Genomic DNA, 18,422 nt, shown 5'->3' on the forward strand with positions numbered 1-18,422 from the left:
GCCCCATTCTTCTTCTTCTTCCCCCTTCCCTTCCTCCCTTCGCTATCAAATTCTCATCATCGAAAGATGGAATCCATCTTTGGGCCCCATCGCTCATTTTCTTTTTTTTTCCTCTTCGGAGAGAATGCTTCTTCCTGGCTTGTGTTCACAATGTGTGTAGTCACACATACAGGGAAACACACACACACACACACACACACACACACACACGGATGTGTGGTGTGCATGATTGTGCACAGGGCTACACACAAGTGCATACCGTAGGCGCACACACACAGAGCAAAAAGTGCCAGTGCTCTCAGCTGTCAGAACGGCCAGTTCTGTTCAGCAGCTGGGACCTCAGAGTGGTTCTGTAGTGTAGTCTTTCTAAGTAGTCAGGACGAAATCACGCCTCCAGAACCGTTGTTCCTGACTCTCACCGACAGAGAAATTGAAAACAGCAGAGCGTTTGCTTGGCAGCACTCACTCAAGTCTCACTTCTCTCTCTCATTCTTTCTTGGCACAAAACTCAGCATTTCCCGCTGAACTATTGAAACGACCCGTCATCGCTCGCTCACTGAGGCCTGTCGTGTGGCGGAGGTGATGGAGGGTTTTCACAGGTATTCCAGACACACCCCAGGCCGTGTCACACACACACACACACACACACACACACAAGATCACAGTCTTTTGTCACACCTCGCTTGCCAAAGAGGCTGACAGGAGAAGGACGTGTCAAACAGGTGAGCGGTTCTATTCAGGAAGAGGGTAATGTGTGGGTGGGGTGGTAAAATAAGGTATACGTCATGATTTCTATGACAGACGAGACTACCTGCCATAGAAATCATGACTGTGTCATGATTGTCAGACAATTGTCATTTGAAGTTATATGTTATTGTGCGTAACTGTGTATCATGCATGTCATGTCATATTGTCCATATTGATATATGTTGTGAAAGCTTTAAAATAATCAAAATATGCCATAATACATTACCATTTCTAGGGTCTTCCAATGTAAAACAAAAGTCACTTCTTGACTTTCCTACATAATTGGTGAGGTGACCTTTGGAAATACGAGTCACTTACAGTAGAACCCTTGCCAGACTGATGTGAACGTAGGCAATCAGTATGGATTCCAGGCTATTATAATTGACGTCTAGAACTGATGAAAAACACCTTCATTCACTATTTTGGCTTGATCTTTTACTGACCCGTCACAGGCTGATGATGTAATATGTCCATGTGCGGTCAACGGTCAAGGCCTATGGAATGTATGGATGCATATACATTCATCATATTTCAAATATTGTTTTCATGTTCATATTAACCGTAGGAAGTATTAAGTTGTTTTGGACCACACATGGATAAATGACAACTTGTGATGGGCATTGTCCCCCTTGAGTAAAAGATTAACCATTTGTAAAATAAATAAAATATCTCAAGACATTTTAGTTATAGAGGGCAATTATAATGCATTAAGGCATACCTAGCTTATTAGCCAGGGATCCTTTAAAGATATTCAAGATAGGACAAAAGAATACTGATGAGGGGCAATTGTTAATAACATTCATAGGATACCTTATGTAATTTTGCCCTTGCTAGTGACCGTGACCGTTTTCAACATTTAATTATCTCTTCAGGGCAGCCTAATAATTATTAACCAATTAATATTTAATGAAGTTGGATCCATTTCAACCTTGACCTTAATTCTTGTGACCTTGACCATTTAGTCCCCAAAAGTAATAAATTCCCACAGAGTTGAATGACAATCCAGTCAGCTGATCTCCAGAAATTTCATTCAGACTAGACTAGACAAGACTGATGCATGCGGGCAGTGTAAATATGGCTTTACAGCAGTCAATAACAGGTATTAATTATAGATATTAGAATGTCTGCTCTAACTGAAACAGTCAAAATGGAAATAAACTGTCACAGAGTGGAGCTGCAGCCCTCATAGTGTACATTGTTCCAGATTATTTTTGGAAATGCTCATGAAATCTACTCTCCAATGACTGATGAATGGAAAGGCTACAGCAAAATGTATATATTGTGTGCTTTGCGTGATATCATATATCATGGAGGTGAATGTGTGCATCACTACATACAGTATATGTGTGGAGTATACAAGAAGTGTTACATTTAGGTGGAATTGAGCTGAAGGGAGATGTAGCTCAACCTGTAGGCAACTGTCATCATATCTCAAAAAAGAAAAGAAAATCACAACTCACTGTCAGCCATGGTTGATTTACCCTGTTAAACCTAACCTTGGCTTTCTCCCCCTAGCATTCTTCCTTTCTCTCTTTTCTCTGCGTTCTGGAGAAACCAGTCTGTAGACACTTGTTGTCAATACATTAAGCAGCCGCCTAAAAATCTGTCCTTACAACCGTCCATTCGGCTTAAAAAGGGATTTCTTTTTAAACCTTGAATGCCCTACACCCACATAATCTCATTCTGACACATACGTCAAAAATGCTTTCTGGAAAGGGAAAGAGGATTGAACAACAGTCGGCACAGATGATACATGGTGGGTCCTACAGTAACAGATAGCCAGGTAGCAGGGGGTCCACGGAGGTCACTGTGGAGTCTGCAGAGCAACAGATAAAGGCTTCTGGGAGCCATGTGTAATAGATTAACCTTCATTCCTGAGGCTATCTGTCCTTATCTGGCCCTTGATAAGCTTTTTTCACAGCCCTCCACAACCACTAAATCAAAACCACTACTGTGGTGTGTCAAATTCAGTTTCCTCTCCTCCAGATTGCAACCAGCTAGTGGGAAAACCTCTCTGGCTGGTTAATGATAACATGCAGGTGACTACGTGTGTGTGTGTGTGTGTGTGTGTGTGTGTGTGTGTGTGTGTGCACGCACACGCAACCTTTTACTGTAAGGGTCCACACTCTCAGCGTGTGTGAAGACTACAGGTGTGTGTGTGTGTGTGTGTGTGTGTGTGTGTGGCACAGGCAGTGATTTGTAGCAAGCGGGATGCTGTACATCTTAACCCTCCTACCCAGCATTTATTGCAGCCTCCCACTGTGAACTACTGTTCCCTTTTACTGCAGATGTGTTTTATGTTTGGCTAAAAGGGGCCTCAGTGGTTTTGATATTTTTATTACCTCTCACGGGTTGTCCGTCGGAGGGGGGATGGGATACGCCACCCGGTACGGCAGCCTCCCCTTCCCCCATGTCGTCCCCCCCCCACCTACTCCTCACTACAGAGGCACAAAAATACTTTTGTGGGAAGAAGTTGGGGATAACTGTCTGGACGTCACACTGGGCTGCACTTCAGGATAATTTAAAAGCCCCTGCTGGATCCCGTTCCCCTACTCCCCCCCTCCCTTTTCCCCTACTCCCCCCCCCCCCTGCTGGATCCCGTTCCCCTACTCCCCCCCCCCCTGCTGGATCCCGTTCCCCTACTCCCCCCCCCCCCTTTTCCCCTCTCGTCCCTCCTTCTGGATTATGCGCCCAATACATATTTTGTTGCTCATGCGAAATAAACCAAATGACCTCTCTCTGTCCCTATTTTAGGTATAATGAATAAAATGTTTCTCAGTGTTTTTTTGGACACGTTTTTTCCACAAGATGAATATGCAGGGTTCCTTTTTTTCCCCCCGCAAATATTTGTAATTCAAGCGTTCATTTGTAAAATGGCTCGGAAAGAATAACACTCCTCCATACTGCTGGAGTGTACTATGTCAGCCTAGGTCCTTCTGTCTTCTCTGCTCTGATTCCTGGAGGCCGACTGAAATATGGGGCCGTTCCCTTTCGCTTGTGAAATCCGACAGAAAATATAGCATCAAATGAGGCGTTGCAAGTCAGATGAGCTGGCCGTTATGTAAAATGAATTATGGTACAAAGACTGATGGAATTCTTTTTTTAGGTTCTGAGTTACTGAAGCAGTTAAAATGGAGGATGGTGGGAGATGTTCCGGCCCCAGCATGAGAGCGTATGGTCCACCCCCAAAAGTGTGTCTATGTTTGTCTGGACTCTGGAACTTAACCACATGAATCCTAGCATCCACAATCTGAGCTGGCCAAAACAGACCTGGAGAAGATCAGTCCAGAGTGAGGCAAAGACAACCAGATTATCGTGGGACAGATGAAGAAAACTGCCCAAAACAGAGTCCGATGGCTGCATGTGTGTGATCATTTGGCACAAATAGCAGATCTACAAGCTCACAACGCAACGTGACACCAGCAACCATCTTAAAATGACAAAATCAAATGCCAGACAGTAAAAAAATACACACACACACACACACACACAACAATAAGATTCTTATAAAGTATCAAAAGACAATTTCAGGCAGTCCTACTGCGTTTGACTGTGTGTGGGTGGCGGGCTCCGGAGTGACAGGTCAGCCCTTAGCCCTGGCCTTGCCAACACTGTGTAACCAGCAACTGATTTATGACCCCAGAGCCCTGCTGAGTCTCTTCCTCTTTGGCCTCTAGTGTTTTCCCAGACAGTCTGGAGAAGAGAGGAGAGGAGAAAATGCACTTCTCCGGCTCTCCTGTCCAATTTACAGTTTAGCTATTTAGTCATAATTTAAGAGAAAAGAATGGGTGTGAAGAGGCACTGGTCAGACTGACATATGATTGAAAAAACAAAAAAGACAATGTATATTTTAGTGTTTTGGTCAAAAACACTTTATGTAACCCATTAACACCCCGATCGCCCAGGACGAAGTTCACCGTCCTTTCAATTAGTAACACCCAGCGCCCAGTTTTATCAAAAAGACGGAGGTTATTGATGTCAAAACTGATCGCATCGCTCCACAGCCTGGGAGCGCTTTGATGACGTCCCACTGTTGCGCAACATCGAATGTTGTGCAACAAAAAAAATTATGGAAAAAAATTTATAAAGCTTATCAGACGGAACATTACGCCAGAAGCAGTTGCCGGTTGGATTCCTTCTGGCGGAACGTTACGTCACAAGCAGTTAAATCGTTAAGTATTGCTGCCCATGTAAGACAGTGGAGTGCATTTCTCAATAAATCTTTACCATTTCTAGTTTCTAAGTCTAGATTCTAAGTAACCCCCCTGCTTCTTTGCCCTCCTCATCACCAAGCCCACCCTGTCTCTTTTATCCATCTCCTTCCACTAACCTGCAGGCTTAGCTGTCCGCCAAGCGTCCAGGGGGAGAGGTTCTTCTCTGCAGAGCCCGAGATACCACGAAGACGCTCAGGGTCAAAGGTCAGACACATGATGGGCTCAGGGTGGGCGGAGACTTGGCTCAGCACAGACCTCTGGGATACGTCCCACAGCAGAAGGGAGCCGTCTTCGTAACCAGCCAATAGCAGAGGGCCTGGACCTGATACAGGCTGGAGGAAGAGAGGGATGGAGGGAGATGGATGAGGGGGTGGCACTGTTCTGCACAACTATCTCCTTACCATACTGCAAATATAAGAATTGATAATGTTACACATTGTTTTTTTAAAGCCAGCTGACTTTAGCTATTTGAATTGTATTACGTGAGTTTTGTTCCTTCCTGTAACATTGACTTTGGCATTAAACTGTGCCAGCAAAGACTTGACGTGGTGGTCCGCTGTGAGCTTTATGACAGTCTGTCCCACATTATACAATTCTGTTTTTGTTCCTGGTGTGACCACGTTCGACCCAAATCATATATGGGCACAAACCTTACTACAGGAGCCCATTACAAATAAAACAATGTCTTTCATCTTATCAATGGTGATGTTATTTTTGCCAGAAATGACTGCATTCTATAAATAAATGCCCTTGTTTTGCTTTAACGGGCACGCGCACACACACACACACACACACACACACACACACACACACACACACACACACACACACACACACACACACACACACACACACACACACACACACACACACACACACACACACACACACACACACACACACACACACACACACACACACACACACACACACACACACACACACACACACACACACACACACACACACACACACACACACACACACACACACACACACACCAAGAATTGATTAAATCAACGAATTACCAGCTGCATTATTATTATCTGCGGGGGTCCACTATAACTGCCTCTGTGTCCGTTTCAGTGCAGTAGTTTAGGTAAGAGTGTAATTTTTTTCTATTTGCTAATTTCTTTCATTTTAGCTATTTTTGAGAGGGGGTGGGGGCATTCGAACAAGTGGCTAAATATGTATTTTTTTTACAACATTTTACAGAGATTTATTTTATTATAATTTACTATATCCCTAGCAGACCCCAGGAAATTACATCTGGCCTCAAAAGAGCAAAGGGTCTATTGAACGTGAAGGAGGAGGTACAATAGGGTCAATAGGCTCAATCATCAGTTTGTCATTGTTACTCAATCAGTTTGTAAATAATAAAGAAATTGCTGTAAAATTTTGTATAAAAATACATATTTAGCCACCTGTTCAAATGCCCCCGACCCCCTCTCAAAAATAGCTAAAATCACGAAATAAAGCAGCAAATGATAAAAAAATAATAATAATAACACTCATCTTTTACTTTCTCGAATAACCTAAAACATGAACCTTGGTTGAAAAAACCCCCAAAGTTGTCCTTTAAGACATGCAAAATAGGGCCCACAGAATCAGGAGAAGCTGTGGTTTCTGTGGAAAACCAGAGAAACCACAGTGGGTTGCCGCTGAGAGCAGAGAGGTTATCAGACTGGAAGCTCCTGTTGACACCATGACAGAGCCACTCTGGTCTCCATTCGTCAGCCTGCTGACACTATGAGAGACAGAGCCACTCTGGACTCCATTCGTCAGCCTGGCGCTTCCTCTCCTACCAGCAGTCAATTACAGCACTCGTCACTTTGCTCCTCATCTGTATCACGAATCCATACGTTGCATTACTGCAGCTGCAGAAAACTGTAAGCTTCTACTACCAATCAACAGGTACTTTTACTGTTTACTACTATTACAGTGTCCGACATACAGATGGAAACACAGGTTGCAGCGGTAAACTACAGTGATCTAGAATTCATTTACAGTTCCACTGCAATGTGTCTGGTTGAACGATACTTGGCAAATAGTAGTAAACTCCCTACCTACTTAGTTTGTCGTTGCCCGAGTTGCAAGGTGTTAAATGCTTTATGCATGCTCTATGGGCATTCCATCTAATACATAAACATATCAGGGCCTCAGCCATAGAGTGTGCCCTGCTTAGGGTACAAGTAAGTAAGAAGGAATAGAGAAAGATAAATTCTTTCCATATGTGCAAAGAGGGAGGCCAAGGACTGCCATTTTTTCATCCATCTTCGAGTCCTCTCCCTTCTCACTTAACGCAGTATATATATTTCTCTTTTTCCAGCCTTAAACAAATTATAGACAGAACCGTGTATTCCCTCCAAACACGTCAGTGAGGGTCGAGCGTGAGGAACTTAGGAAAATAAATAAAAACAAGTGAAAATCAGTGAGTGGCCCCTTGACTTGTCTTTGCTGTGCTGGGGATGGGGGTGGGATGGTCTGGACTTAAGAGTTCCTGGGCCAAGCGGGTGGTGGGGTGGTTGGCGTGGCCCACTTTTGCACTTCACTTAAACTGTAGGACCCCTCCTTGATTGATGATATCACGGGCCGGAGGTCAGGGAACCCTGGGTAGACACCTAATTCATTATATCCTCCACAACTCCTTCTACAAGAAAGTAGTAAGGGCCAGTGTGTGTGTGTGTGTGTGTGTGTGTGTGTGTGTGTGTGTGTTGGCAGTGGTGGTGCTAGGGCTTCGAGAAGAGATTCATCACCACAGAACAGCTGGAAAGACAGATGAATAGAAGTTGGACGGAGAGAGGGAAAGAGGGAATGTTTATGTGAGAGATTAAAGATTTTTTATTGTTACATCTGATATACTAGAACACATCCTTGGTTTTCGTTCCTCAAACGTTGTAGGAGTAATAACAAAAGAGGGAGAGAGACAGACAGAAGGAGAGGAACTATGTCTGTTTTTTCCCCCTCCTACGGTTATAGTATACAGTGAAGAATGAAAACAAATGATGGTAGAAAAGTTATAAGGAAACTATATCAATATGCATTGTAATGCATTGTGATAACTACATGGTAGAATTTGTGAGAAACAAACAATTGTACTTCTTTACTTGGTTTATTGGTTAAATTGCAAAGGGTAGTGGAGCCTCAAAAAGAGCTCATTGGTGCAGCCAAGACATTTCATCATGTAAAAGCCTTGCTGAGCCATGAGGCCCATAGGGCAGGAGCCCATCTCTTGATTCTGTAGCTTGAGGCAGCTTGATGTACAAGTAAAGTACACGCCTTGGACATGATGTACAAGTAAAGTACACGCCCTGGACATGATGTACAAGTAAAGTACACGCCTTGGACATGATGTACAAGTAAAGTACACCCCCTGGACATGATGTACAAGTAAAGTACACCCCCTGGACATGACGTACATACAAGTACACCCCCTGGACATGATGTACAAGTAAAGTACACGCCCTGGACATGATGTACAAGTAAAGTACACCCCCTGGACATGACGTACATACAAGTACACCCCCTGGACATGATGTACATACAAGTACACCCCCTGGACATGATGTACAAGTAAAGTACACGCCCTGGACATGATGTACATACAAGTACACCCCCTGGACATGATGTACAAGTAAAGTACACGCCCTGGACATGATGTACAAGTAAAGTACACCCCCTGGACATGACGTACATACAAGTACACCCCCTGGACATGACGTACATACAAGTACACCCCCTGGACATGATGTACAAGTAAAGTACACGCCCTGGACATGATGTACAAGTAAAGTACACCCCCTGGACATGACGTACATACAAGTACACCCCCTGGACATGATGTACATACAAGTACACCCCCTGGACATGATGTACAAGTAAAGTACACGCCCTGGACATGATGTACATACAAGTACACCCCCTGGACATGATGTACAAGTAAAGTACACCCCCTGGACATGATGTACATACAAGTACACCCCCTGGACATGATGTACATACAAGTACACCCCCTGGACATGATGTACATACAAGTACACCCCCTGGACATGATGTACATACAAGTACACCCCCTGGACATGATGTACATACAAGTACACCCCCTGGACATGATGTACATACAAGTACACCCCCTGGACATGATGTACATACAAGTACACCCCCTGGACATGATGTACATACAAGTACACCCCCTGGACATGACGCTAGTATGCCGCAAGGACTTACACCAATCAAACCCTTGATGCTGAGTGCCAAGCAGGGAGGCATTCTTTGGTACGACCCAACCGGGGAAAGAACCCCAACCTTCCAGTCAGGGCGCACACTAACCACAAGGCCACCTCTCTTAACCCCTTCAATCCGGGAAAACATCTAAAATCTCAACATCTAAACAACACAGATGCTTAGGCTATATAATTACTAGAGGTTCACACCAACACTTATAATACATTAAAAACGTTATAAATTCTCATAAATGATTAATAGCGAGTGTTATGTCTTATAAGCGCATTATAAATTAGATTAAAATGCATTTCTTTATGTGTTACCATGTACTACTGTGGTGAAATGAAAATGATAATTCCACTGTGAAGGGTCATATTTCTTATTTGTAACAGAAAATGCCATATGTCGATGAAGGTAACAGCCAATCAACCCCAACTTGGAATGTTGAGGGGCCTCTACTGCTTCGAATGCACCTCCAAAACCCTTTCACTTTCACAAATGTGAAAACTTATATTTTGAAGAAATGCACAATTCCCTGTGCACCTTGCTGAGGTCCTGACAACCCTACGTATTATCTCCACTGTTCTCTCCACTGGATGAAATGAGTGTTCCGACCGTGAAAATGCAGCTGAAGACACACAGAGTTCTGGTTACTGAACAAACACACGATAGCAATGATTACCTTCGGAATATAGAGCTATTTAACACATTAGGCTACTCCAAATCGAACAAAGATCACAAGACAAAGTATCCCCCCCCCCCCGATATAGCTACTGTAGAGACCCTGGATGGGCGGAGCTATCGGTAAACAACATACGGAACCAATCATGTCCACTCGGCCTGTCCCCGTCCTCTGTGATGATGTCATTGGCCGTGGGGTGGAGGTGATGAGCTGAGAGTGATGGATATCTGTATAGGAACATTTCCTTTTCCCAGCCAGCCCCTGTTCACCGTAACAGCCTTGCACGTCATGCATCACTACTGTCCCTGTGGAAAGGTCCAGCTCCTGGGCTCCCCTCCACCACCCTCCCTTGCTGCCTATCTCTCTCTTGCACAAATGCAAACACACAGACATTGCTTGCAAACCCACGCTGGCGGGCACGTACATGCACAAGCACATAGTTCCCCATTGTCTGCATAAGAGAGTGGGTTTGCGTCAAAGAAACAATCTCTCTTGAAGTGTGTGGGGTTCCATCACATCCAGGTGCATGCAAACTGTCTACAATCTACATTAATGGCTGCACACACCACACAAACAAGGATGTGCAAACCCTTTGGATCGAGTCAGTCACCCTCACGCCGTTGTATTTATATTCCAGGATTGTTCAAACAGTCCTCAAACATCAACATCAAAACAGAGAGAGAGAGATGGAAAAAGAGAGAGAGAGAGAGAGAGAGAGAGAGAGAGAGTGAAGTGTATGTGATTGAGAGACACATGAATGTTTGGGAAACACTGAGAGAGCAGTGGAGCACAGAATACGTTTCTGACCGGGCAGTATGGGCTGTCATCGCCAAGACTGTCAGTGTTGACAGGTTGTCAATTTACAGTCTTGCGATGACAGTAATTTTTCTATAATCGTGCTTGTGTAGATGGGATTTTCTGTGAATGTGGACAATATAGGCCTCACTCCCAGTGTCCAAGTGAATGAAGTGTGTGTGTGTGTGTGTGTGTGTGTGTGTGTGTGTGTGTCTCTACCTCCTGGTGTGTGTAAGGTCAGGTTCACAGCAGGACTACATGAGGAGCTGATGAGTAAGACAAGATGAGCTTTCTCCTCTCATGATTGATTGACAGAATGTGTGGCCAGTATTGTTAGCCTCCCTGTGGGGTGGGGTGGGTTGTGTGTGTGTGTGTGTGTGTGTGTGTGTGTGTGTGTGTGTGTGTGTATATACACGCACGCACACACACAGGCACTCTCACTCTCACACACTGATATGTTCACGAGTGCTAGTGCAACACACCAACTCTGATGATGAATATGATTTACATCACGTACAGGGATGCACATGCACACACACACACACACACACGTGTGTGTGTGTGTGTGTGTGTGTGTGTGTGTGTGTGTGTGTGTGTGTGTGTGTGTGTGTGTGTGTGTGACACACACGGGTCATAAATGGTGTGAGTGCGTATCAGTGTTTCCATGTCTCTGTGTGACAGTAACAGATGATTGTGGTCTGGCCATGAGAGGGAATCAGCCTGAAATGATTTAGAATCACCTGGGCCCTTTGCCTTTGAACTCAGCCAGCTGCCTGCTCACTAGAACACTCATATTGCATCATTGATAATTACGTTTCCTGGCACTCAGCAGTGAAACTGTAACGGCTCCATAAATCTAGTGGATGAAAGGAAACTGCAGGAGTAAACTGAAATCCTAAGGACTGTGAAACTGTAACTCATCATCAAGACGTCTCACATTGATGCAATGTCTCATGTAGTTTATGTTGAACTTCGTGATACGGCTGTCAAATCAGGCACTAAAACAAATAAGACATTTGAATATTGATGATTGCTGTAATGTCTTAACTGCCATACTTTAATCATCTCTGATGATACTGCAATTAATCAAAACATAAGCAATAACACATCAATAACTAGCTATCCTCCTACTGTTCACAAAGTACAACTAAAGAGCACAAATGTCGGCCACAATAATAACGCTTACACTGTCTGATACAGTATATGGTCAACTGTGACTGGTCACTTGCATAATTCAACTACCTTTGACTAAATATGTTGTACCTGTCCTCCACTTTATATTTATAATATTTAATATTTCTGTATTTTTACATGACATCTCACATAATGTACATTTTCTTTGACTTTAGCTTATAATTCAATTCAACTGTACCATGTGATTAGAGTGATTAAGTTCATATCATATCATATCATGAAGTGAGCTTGCAGATCGGCTATTTTTGGTACAGGAAACCGTTATACGACAAAGTATAAATCAGGCTTAACACTGAAGCTCAGGGCTAAATTAATGAGGATCCAGGCCCCTGATTTGCTGATCAGGCCTTAATGTTTGAGGATCCAGGCCCCTGATTTGCTGATCAGGCCTTAATGTTTGAGGATCCAGGCCCCTGATTTGCTGATCAGACCTTAATGTTTGAGGATCCAGGCCCCTGATTTGCTGATCAGACCTTAATGTTTGAGGATCCAGGCCCCTGATTTGCTGATCAGGCCTTAATGTTTGAGGATCCAGGAAAGTCCAATTATTAATCCAGCCCCCTGATTTGCTGCGGATCAAAAAACAGCTTCTGTTAGAATTGTGGCTGCCACTAAACTGCATAATGGCCCAAAACCCTCCGCCAAAACCACCTGCAATTTGTTTAAGCCTTGCATAAGCAAGAAGACCCACTGAACCTCCCCACAAGGCCACCCAATATCCCCCAAAAATGGAGGGAAAAAAAGAGTTATTAATTAAGCATGAAAATAATTACAGGTCTCGTTAATGACAGGGAAATAAAACTTTCGACAGCATTTATCAAACAGAGCACGAGACTTCTCTTGGACGGAGGTACAGCTGCAGGCTGATATATGGATGACGTGAACCCCAGTCCCCTTCCAACCTAACGCTCTAATTACTGTGTTGGGACTCTCTGCCAACCCAGAAGAAATGCATGGAAAGAAAAAGGAAAAAAAGAGAGACCGGGACAATTGTGTGTGAGTGTGAGAGAGAGAGAGTGTGTGTGTGTGTGTGTGTGTGTGTGTGTGTGTGTGTGTGTGTGTGTGTGTGTGTGTGTGTGTGTGTGTGTGTGTGTGTGTGTGTGTGAGAGATGAGTTAGGGTGGGGAGGTGGGACATAAATCAAAATGTCTCTCAACCTCCATCTCGATGTGTGGACCTTTCTGTTATTCTATCTTGTTGTGGGATTCCAGCCAATATGTCTATAAATGTTAATAGAAAAAGTAGCCAAAAAAAAGAGAGAGTAAAGGTGGTTGCACACTGGACGCATTTTTCGGAAAACAGACGGAAAAACGCAGCAAAAAATCTGAAAAACACAGCAGTGTGCGGGGACCTTAATGCAAAGCTTTATCCACTCAATACTAGTTGAATGACCTTTAAAGTGATATCAGCATTTCTAGCCTAAATGTTGCCCAAGTCATGTTTTCTTCATACTGTTGTCCAGAGTGGCTACTACTATTGCACATGTTGGTGGTGTTGGGTATCAAACCTGTAGTCTCCATCCTAACAATTCTGCCAGGCTGCAAGGAGCTTGTTAATGTTGTAGTTTAGACTTTCCTAATAGAGATTTTAGAACCTACATTGATATGTTTCAGTTGTTGTATTTTACCACGTTGCTACAATACAATCATACAATGTTTTGTCTTGTATGCAGTCAAGTTAGTCTATTTACATTAGTTTTTCGTTCTTTGGCGGCAGTTGATTGTACTTCTGAGGGAAAATGACAAAGACATGAACTGAATTTTGATTGACTTTTGTCTCAACCTGTGGGCATTCTAAATACTTTGATTAGTTTAGATAGTTTTTAGTTCTGGTCTATTAGACAGCACAGTGAAGAATGTCAGAAAAGACCAGGTAGAGGAGATGACATGCCACTGCAGTCATGAAGTAGACAAACCAGTGACATTTTCTGACTGTGACCTTACCTGCCATATGAGCTATACAGACAACTCCTCACTGTTAGTTTACTTTATACAATTGTACACTCTCCATGTTAAATAAACACTGGGGACTTTACCGTGTGCACTGTATGCAAAGTAAGTCGCTAAGCCTACAGGATACGATACGGTGTCAAATGTTGATTCTTTGCATTTGTTTCAATTCACTGACATGTTAGTCTGGAGCTTACCTGCCATAGCTGGATGCACATGACCATCCCCAGTCTCTTGTCTGGCATCAGGGTACAGACTCTGGCCATACTGGGCAGCTCTACAATCCTGATCTGTCAATGCAAAAGTGAGAATTTAACATCAAGTTAAGAGGATATAATAGAAGACTGGCAAGGAATGTGTGGAAAGCAGATTAAAGACTTTACACTGACTTTTTATGATGTGTCAAATTTAGTTCAAGAAACATTTTGTAGTTATAGTTGTGTATAGCCATGACATTATTCTACATTTCTGTCTATAAATGTTATATTTCAAATGGTTTACTAATGTAAGGGATGGGTCTCACAAAATACCAAATACCAATGTCAAAAGCAATAGTTGTCATAATAAACTAAACTTGTAAAGCAATACACTGTAGTTAGACTAGAGACAGCAGGTTGAAAAAACAAAGGCACTGACAGCTGCAATTGTACACACACACACACACACACACGCGCACGCACGCACGCACGCACGCACGCACGCACGCCAATCTGGCCCGTGATCTGAAATGTGTTTGACCCCCCTGCTATAGAGGTTTGTTTGTGCCAGTTTAATAGATCAACCAGTCTCACTGTAACCACGGGTCAGACATACTGTACGTACTGGACTATGTAGCACTAGCTACAACATCAAATGAGACCAAAAACGGTTCTCCTCAAATCTACTCAAAATTATACCTCCTCGCTCTGCTGCTCCCCAAGCCACGACACAGAATTCTAGTTATTATTATTGATTTGATTATTATTCTCAATTGTCAAATTCCTCACATCTTAGCTCATGACTTCCTACTTATCGACACCAGTATTATTAATAAAATCACAAAACATGTAAGTTACTGTAGGTTGGCTATGTTGCTCCAAAGGACTCCTTTTGCTTTGACCAAGAAGTAGAAATCCTATATTTACAAAATAAGGTTTCAACCCAAAAGTTTGAGAAACGCAAAGCTAAATCATGACTGCTCTTTGTAATGAGCCACTCAAGTCACAGCCTCTCTCATTTAAGTCCAGAAGCAGCTCAGTATTGCTCCCAGCATCAGTACAGTCCTATCCATCAGGGAAAAACGGCCATCCGACTGTCTATAATAAATCCTACTAAAGGCCGACCCCCAGACGTGAATGGTGTTTTCCTGAGAACGCTGGCACTGATTCTGACAAAATACACACAGCCTAATGAAGCCCAGGAGAAAGTGAGTGCCTCTGCATGTGCGCACGAGTGTGTGTGTGTGTGTGTGTGTGTAAGAGACAGAGAGAGTGAGAAAGAGAGGGTATATACAGTATGTGTGAATTTACGAGCGAGTCTGTGTACTGTATGTGTATGCATGAAAAAGCGAGAGAGAGAGAGAGAGTGTGTGTGTGTGTGTGTGTGTGTGTGTGTGTGTGTGTGTGTGTGTGTGCTGATGTGGCTGTACACCAACACTCAGACCCCTGATTTCCTGTATGCTGATGATCCACAGATTCATCCTCATTAGGCCTGAGATTAAACATGCCCTTGAAGACAGCAATCTGTATTTTAGCACCGTAGCACATCTGTCCCACATGCTTCCCTCTCGTCTCGCCTGACAAAGAGGGCCTTCACCCAGCTGCATGTGCCTCAGGTGCTGCCGGGACCGTTCTTGTGTGGCACCGCTGCATTGCCCATAAATAAAACAACCACACTATTAATTAATGTGTCTCTGCTATGGCAGCAATCTGCTGGCAGGAGACTTTCTGCCAGCTGTAAACAACGAAAACCTCAAAAAGCCAGCCAGGAAATATGTGATCTGCCTCCTTAGTTACATACCTGCTCACCAACATACCTACAGTAACTTCCTACAGTGTACCTGACCTCCTGCCTATGACACTACACTGCAGTGGTGTGCCATGCTTTGTGGTGGATGTATCAAGGTTTTGTGGGTGGGGGGTATGAAGTCATGAATGTTTATCAGTGTATATCTGTTAATGTATGCTGTTCTCTGTAAAATGTGCTGCTGTGGTTGTGGAGGTAATTTATTCATTAATCTGTATTTGTGTGACTCTCTCTCAGTGTGTGTGTGTGTGTGTGTGTGTGTGTGTGTGTGTGTGGATACATGATAGGATCTGTGTGTGTGAGAGAGAGAAAGAGAGAGCGCATCTGTCTGTCTGTTAGGGACAATAGCATTATTGAGGTGCTGGGAATTGCAGGCGCCCCGATGCCTGGTCCATGTGGACCAGACTTAACAGCGGCACGTTTGGCTGGATCAAGTGACTGCCCTGTCCCTTTTAAGTGTGGCTCTTCCAGCGCAGAGTGCAGTAACATGAATCTGGAGGCAATAAAAGGTGGCTGAATTGCTAACTGCCCCCCCCACCTCTCTGTCCCGCTTCGTTGCACAAGAGACTAACCTCTACAAACAGACAGTGTTTCTCAACACTAGTGGATCGGGATGTGGTATTGTTGAATATTATTTCGAGTTCATGGCCCACAGGTCCCAGCATGACTAGTTCAACAAACCCACAAGACATGACAGTAACAGATCATGTGGGTAGAAATTATTGCCGCATCCATAAGTCCAACTGGAAAATATATTCCAATAGTACATTTCTCAAGGTAAAGAGATGTCCTGCACACTTCAGCCAGCAGAATGTAGAAGGGCTCATCAGTGCTCAACAGGGACAAAAGATATGATACATACATTCTTCAGGAGAATCCCCAAATAAAATAAACTGGAGCACTCGACTGGTCTGCACGTTCTTTGTTTTGCAGGAGTGACTGACATTTCGACTTTCGTCTTCCTCAGAGGCGTTTTTCCCAGTTATTATCTTTTCTACTATATATTTTGACAGGTAAACTGATTTTTAGAATAGCAAAAACAATAAATAAATAAAATGAAAAGGAGTCCTCGTTCATTATTCTTCTAGGAAGTCTCTTTTCTATTATACCAGCCCATCTAATACCTCTTGCATAATAGTTGTATGTGGATGTGTTGATTTTCACCTTGATAATACAAATGACATACTATCCCAGCCCTAAAAAGAAAAATGCATGTTTTTGGAAATCGAGGTTGGGAAACTGACAGAGATAAATTATTTTACCGTTATGAGTGCCAATTTAAGTGGGTTTAATGTGTGACTAAAGTTTAGTTTAAGATTAGTTTATCTTCACTGCTTATTTGGGTCCAAACTAAATGAGCTATTTTCCAACACTATAATCCACAGAGATCACTATGATATTTTACTTAGCTAACTAAGACTTCAAATAAAACATTTCAAATCTGGCCCCCAGAATAATCACTGTGGTGCTTTAGCAGTTATGTAATTTGTGCATGGCAATAGATTTTAAAGAATATAATATGTGAGAGAAGGTGAAAAGCTGACATTAACTTTGAGGTGTAATGCCCTTGATAGCAATGCAAAAGGACTTTCAACTTCAAAGGTGCTTAGGCTACTGAAAGCCACAAACATGTGCTGATGCCAAAAGCCTATCTGGCAAACTGACAATAGCAAGTCTCAAGGGTTGAATGCAATTTGTTTTGTTTTTTTTAATATTGAGAAGTAGGCTTAACACCAAAATTATGCCGCTTCAAATTCTCAGACATGCTGCAAAGATTTCACAAAGTGAAGAGGTAGTGCCCCCTTTACTTTAATGTGCTGCCCCTTGACCTCTAACAGTTCAATCAGTCAACAGTAGTGGCAGCTGCAGAGTGTAATGTACAGTAATGTACAGTGTAATGTACATTAGGCCTATTCAGATTAATTTCCTATCCTTCTCTATCCTCTTTTTTCTCACCCTAGTCTCAATTGTTATTCATTTATCCACCCATCCAATATATATTTTTTCTTTTATAAAATATGCAGAATAATCTGAGACATTAACGACTTAATGACACTAAAACGACTTTCTGATGGAATAAAAACATTCTTTAACATTCCAACTGTGTTAATGTGGCAAAAAAAAAAAAAAAACGTATTTTGGACTATTGTGAAGTTTCATTAGAGCCGACTTGTGGTTGAAAATACTGGGAGGGGTCACATATGTGTACAGTGTGTGTGTGTGTGTGTGTGTGTGTGTGTGTGTGTGTGTGTGTGTGTGTGTGCGCGTCCGTGCATGCAAGATTGAAACCTTTTGAGGGAGGGGGTCTTGAGAAAGGACAGCCCACTAACCTCCTCGGTCTGTGGACCAGGACAGGCCAGGAGCTGTGGGCCAGAGCAGCTCTCCAGCAGGGAGCTCTGACAGAAGCCAACGCTGCCTGTCCACATGGAGTCTGTCACGTCACTACGGCCCTCCCTCAGGTCCCAGAGACACACACGCATGTCACGTCCCTGACTGTAGAAAACATATATACACCGGTATGTAAAATGAAGAGCAGATTATAATAAAAGAAAAAAATTATATATATATATATATATATCACAAAATAAATTAATGACTTAAGGCAAAGAGTCCA

General features: G+C 43.1%; 1 protein-coding gene across 2 annotated transcripts in view; it reads right to left on the bottom strand.

Moving 5' to 3' along the window:
• The window catches only part of gnb1l (guanine nucleotide binding protein (G protein), beta polypeptide 1-like), a 37,216-nt gene that overhangs the window by 5,990 nt on the left and 12,804 nt on the right, over positions 1-18,422 (bottom strand). For both annotated transcript variants that reach the window (XM_080767021.1, XM_080767020.1), the window contains 3 exons: positions 18,139-18,301; positions 14,002-14,094; positions 5,078-5,293 (listed from right to left, as the gene is read on the bottom strand). In XM_080767021.1, the coding sequence (XP_080623147.1) occupies positions 5,078-5,293; positions 14,002-14,094; positions 18,139-18,301 (472 nt within the window). The remainder of the gene's footprint in view (positions 1-5,077; positions 5,294-14,001; positions 14,095-18,138; positions 18,302-18,422) is intronic.

This window comes from Protomyctophum bolini (genome assembly GCF_963924005.1).
Source record: "Protomyctophum bolini genome assembly, chromosome: 6".
NCBI lineage: Eukaryota > Metazoa > Chordata > Actinopteri > Myctophiformes > Myctophidae > Protomyctophum > Protomyctophum bolini.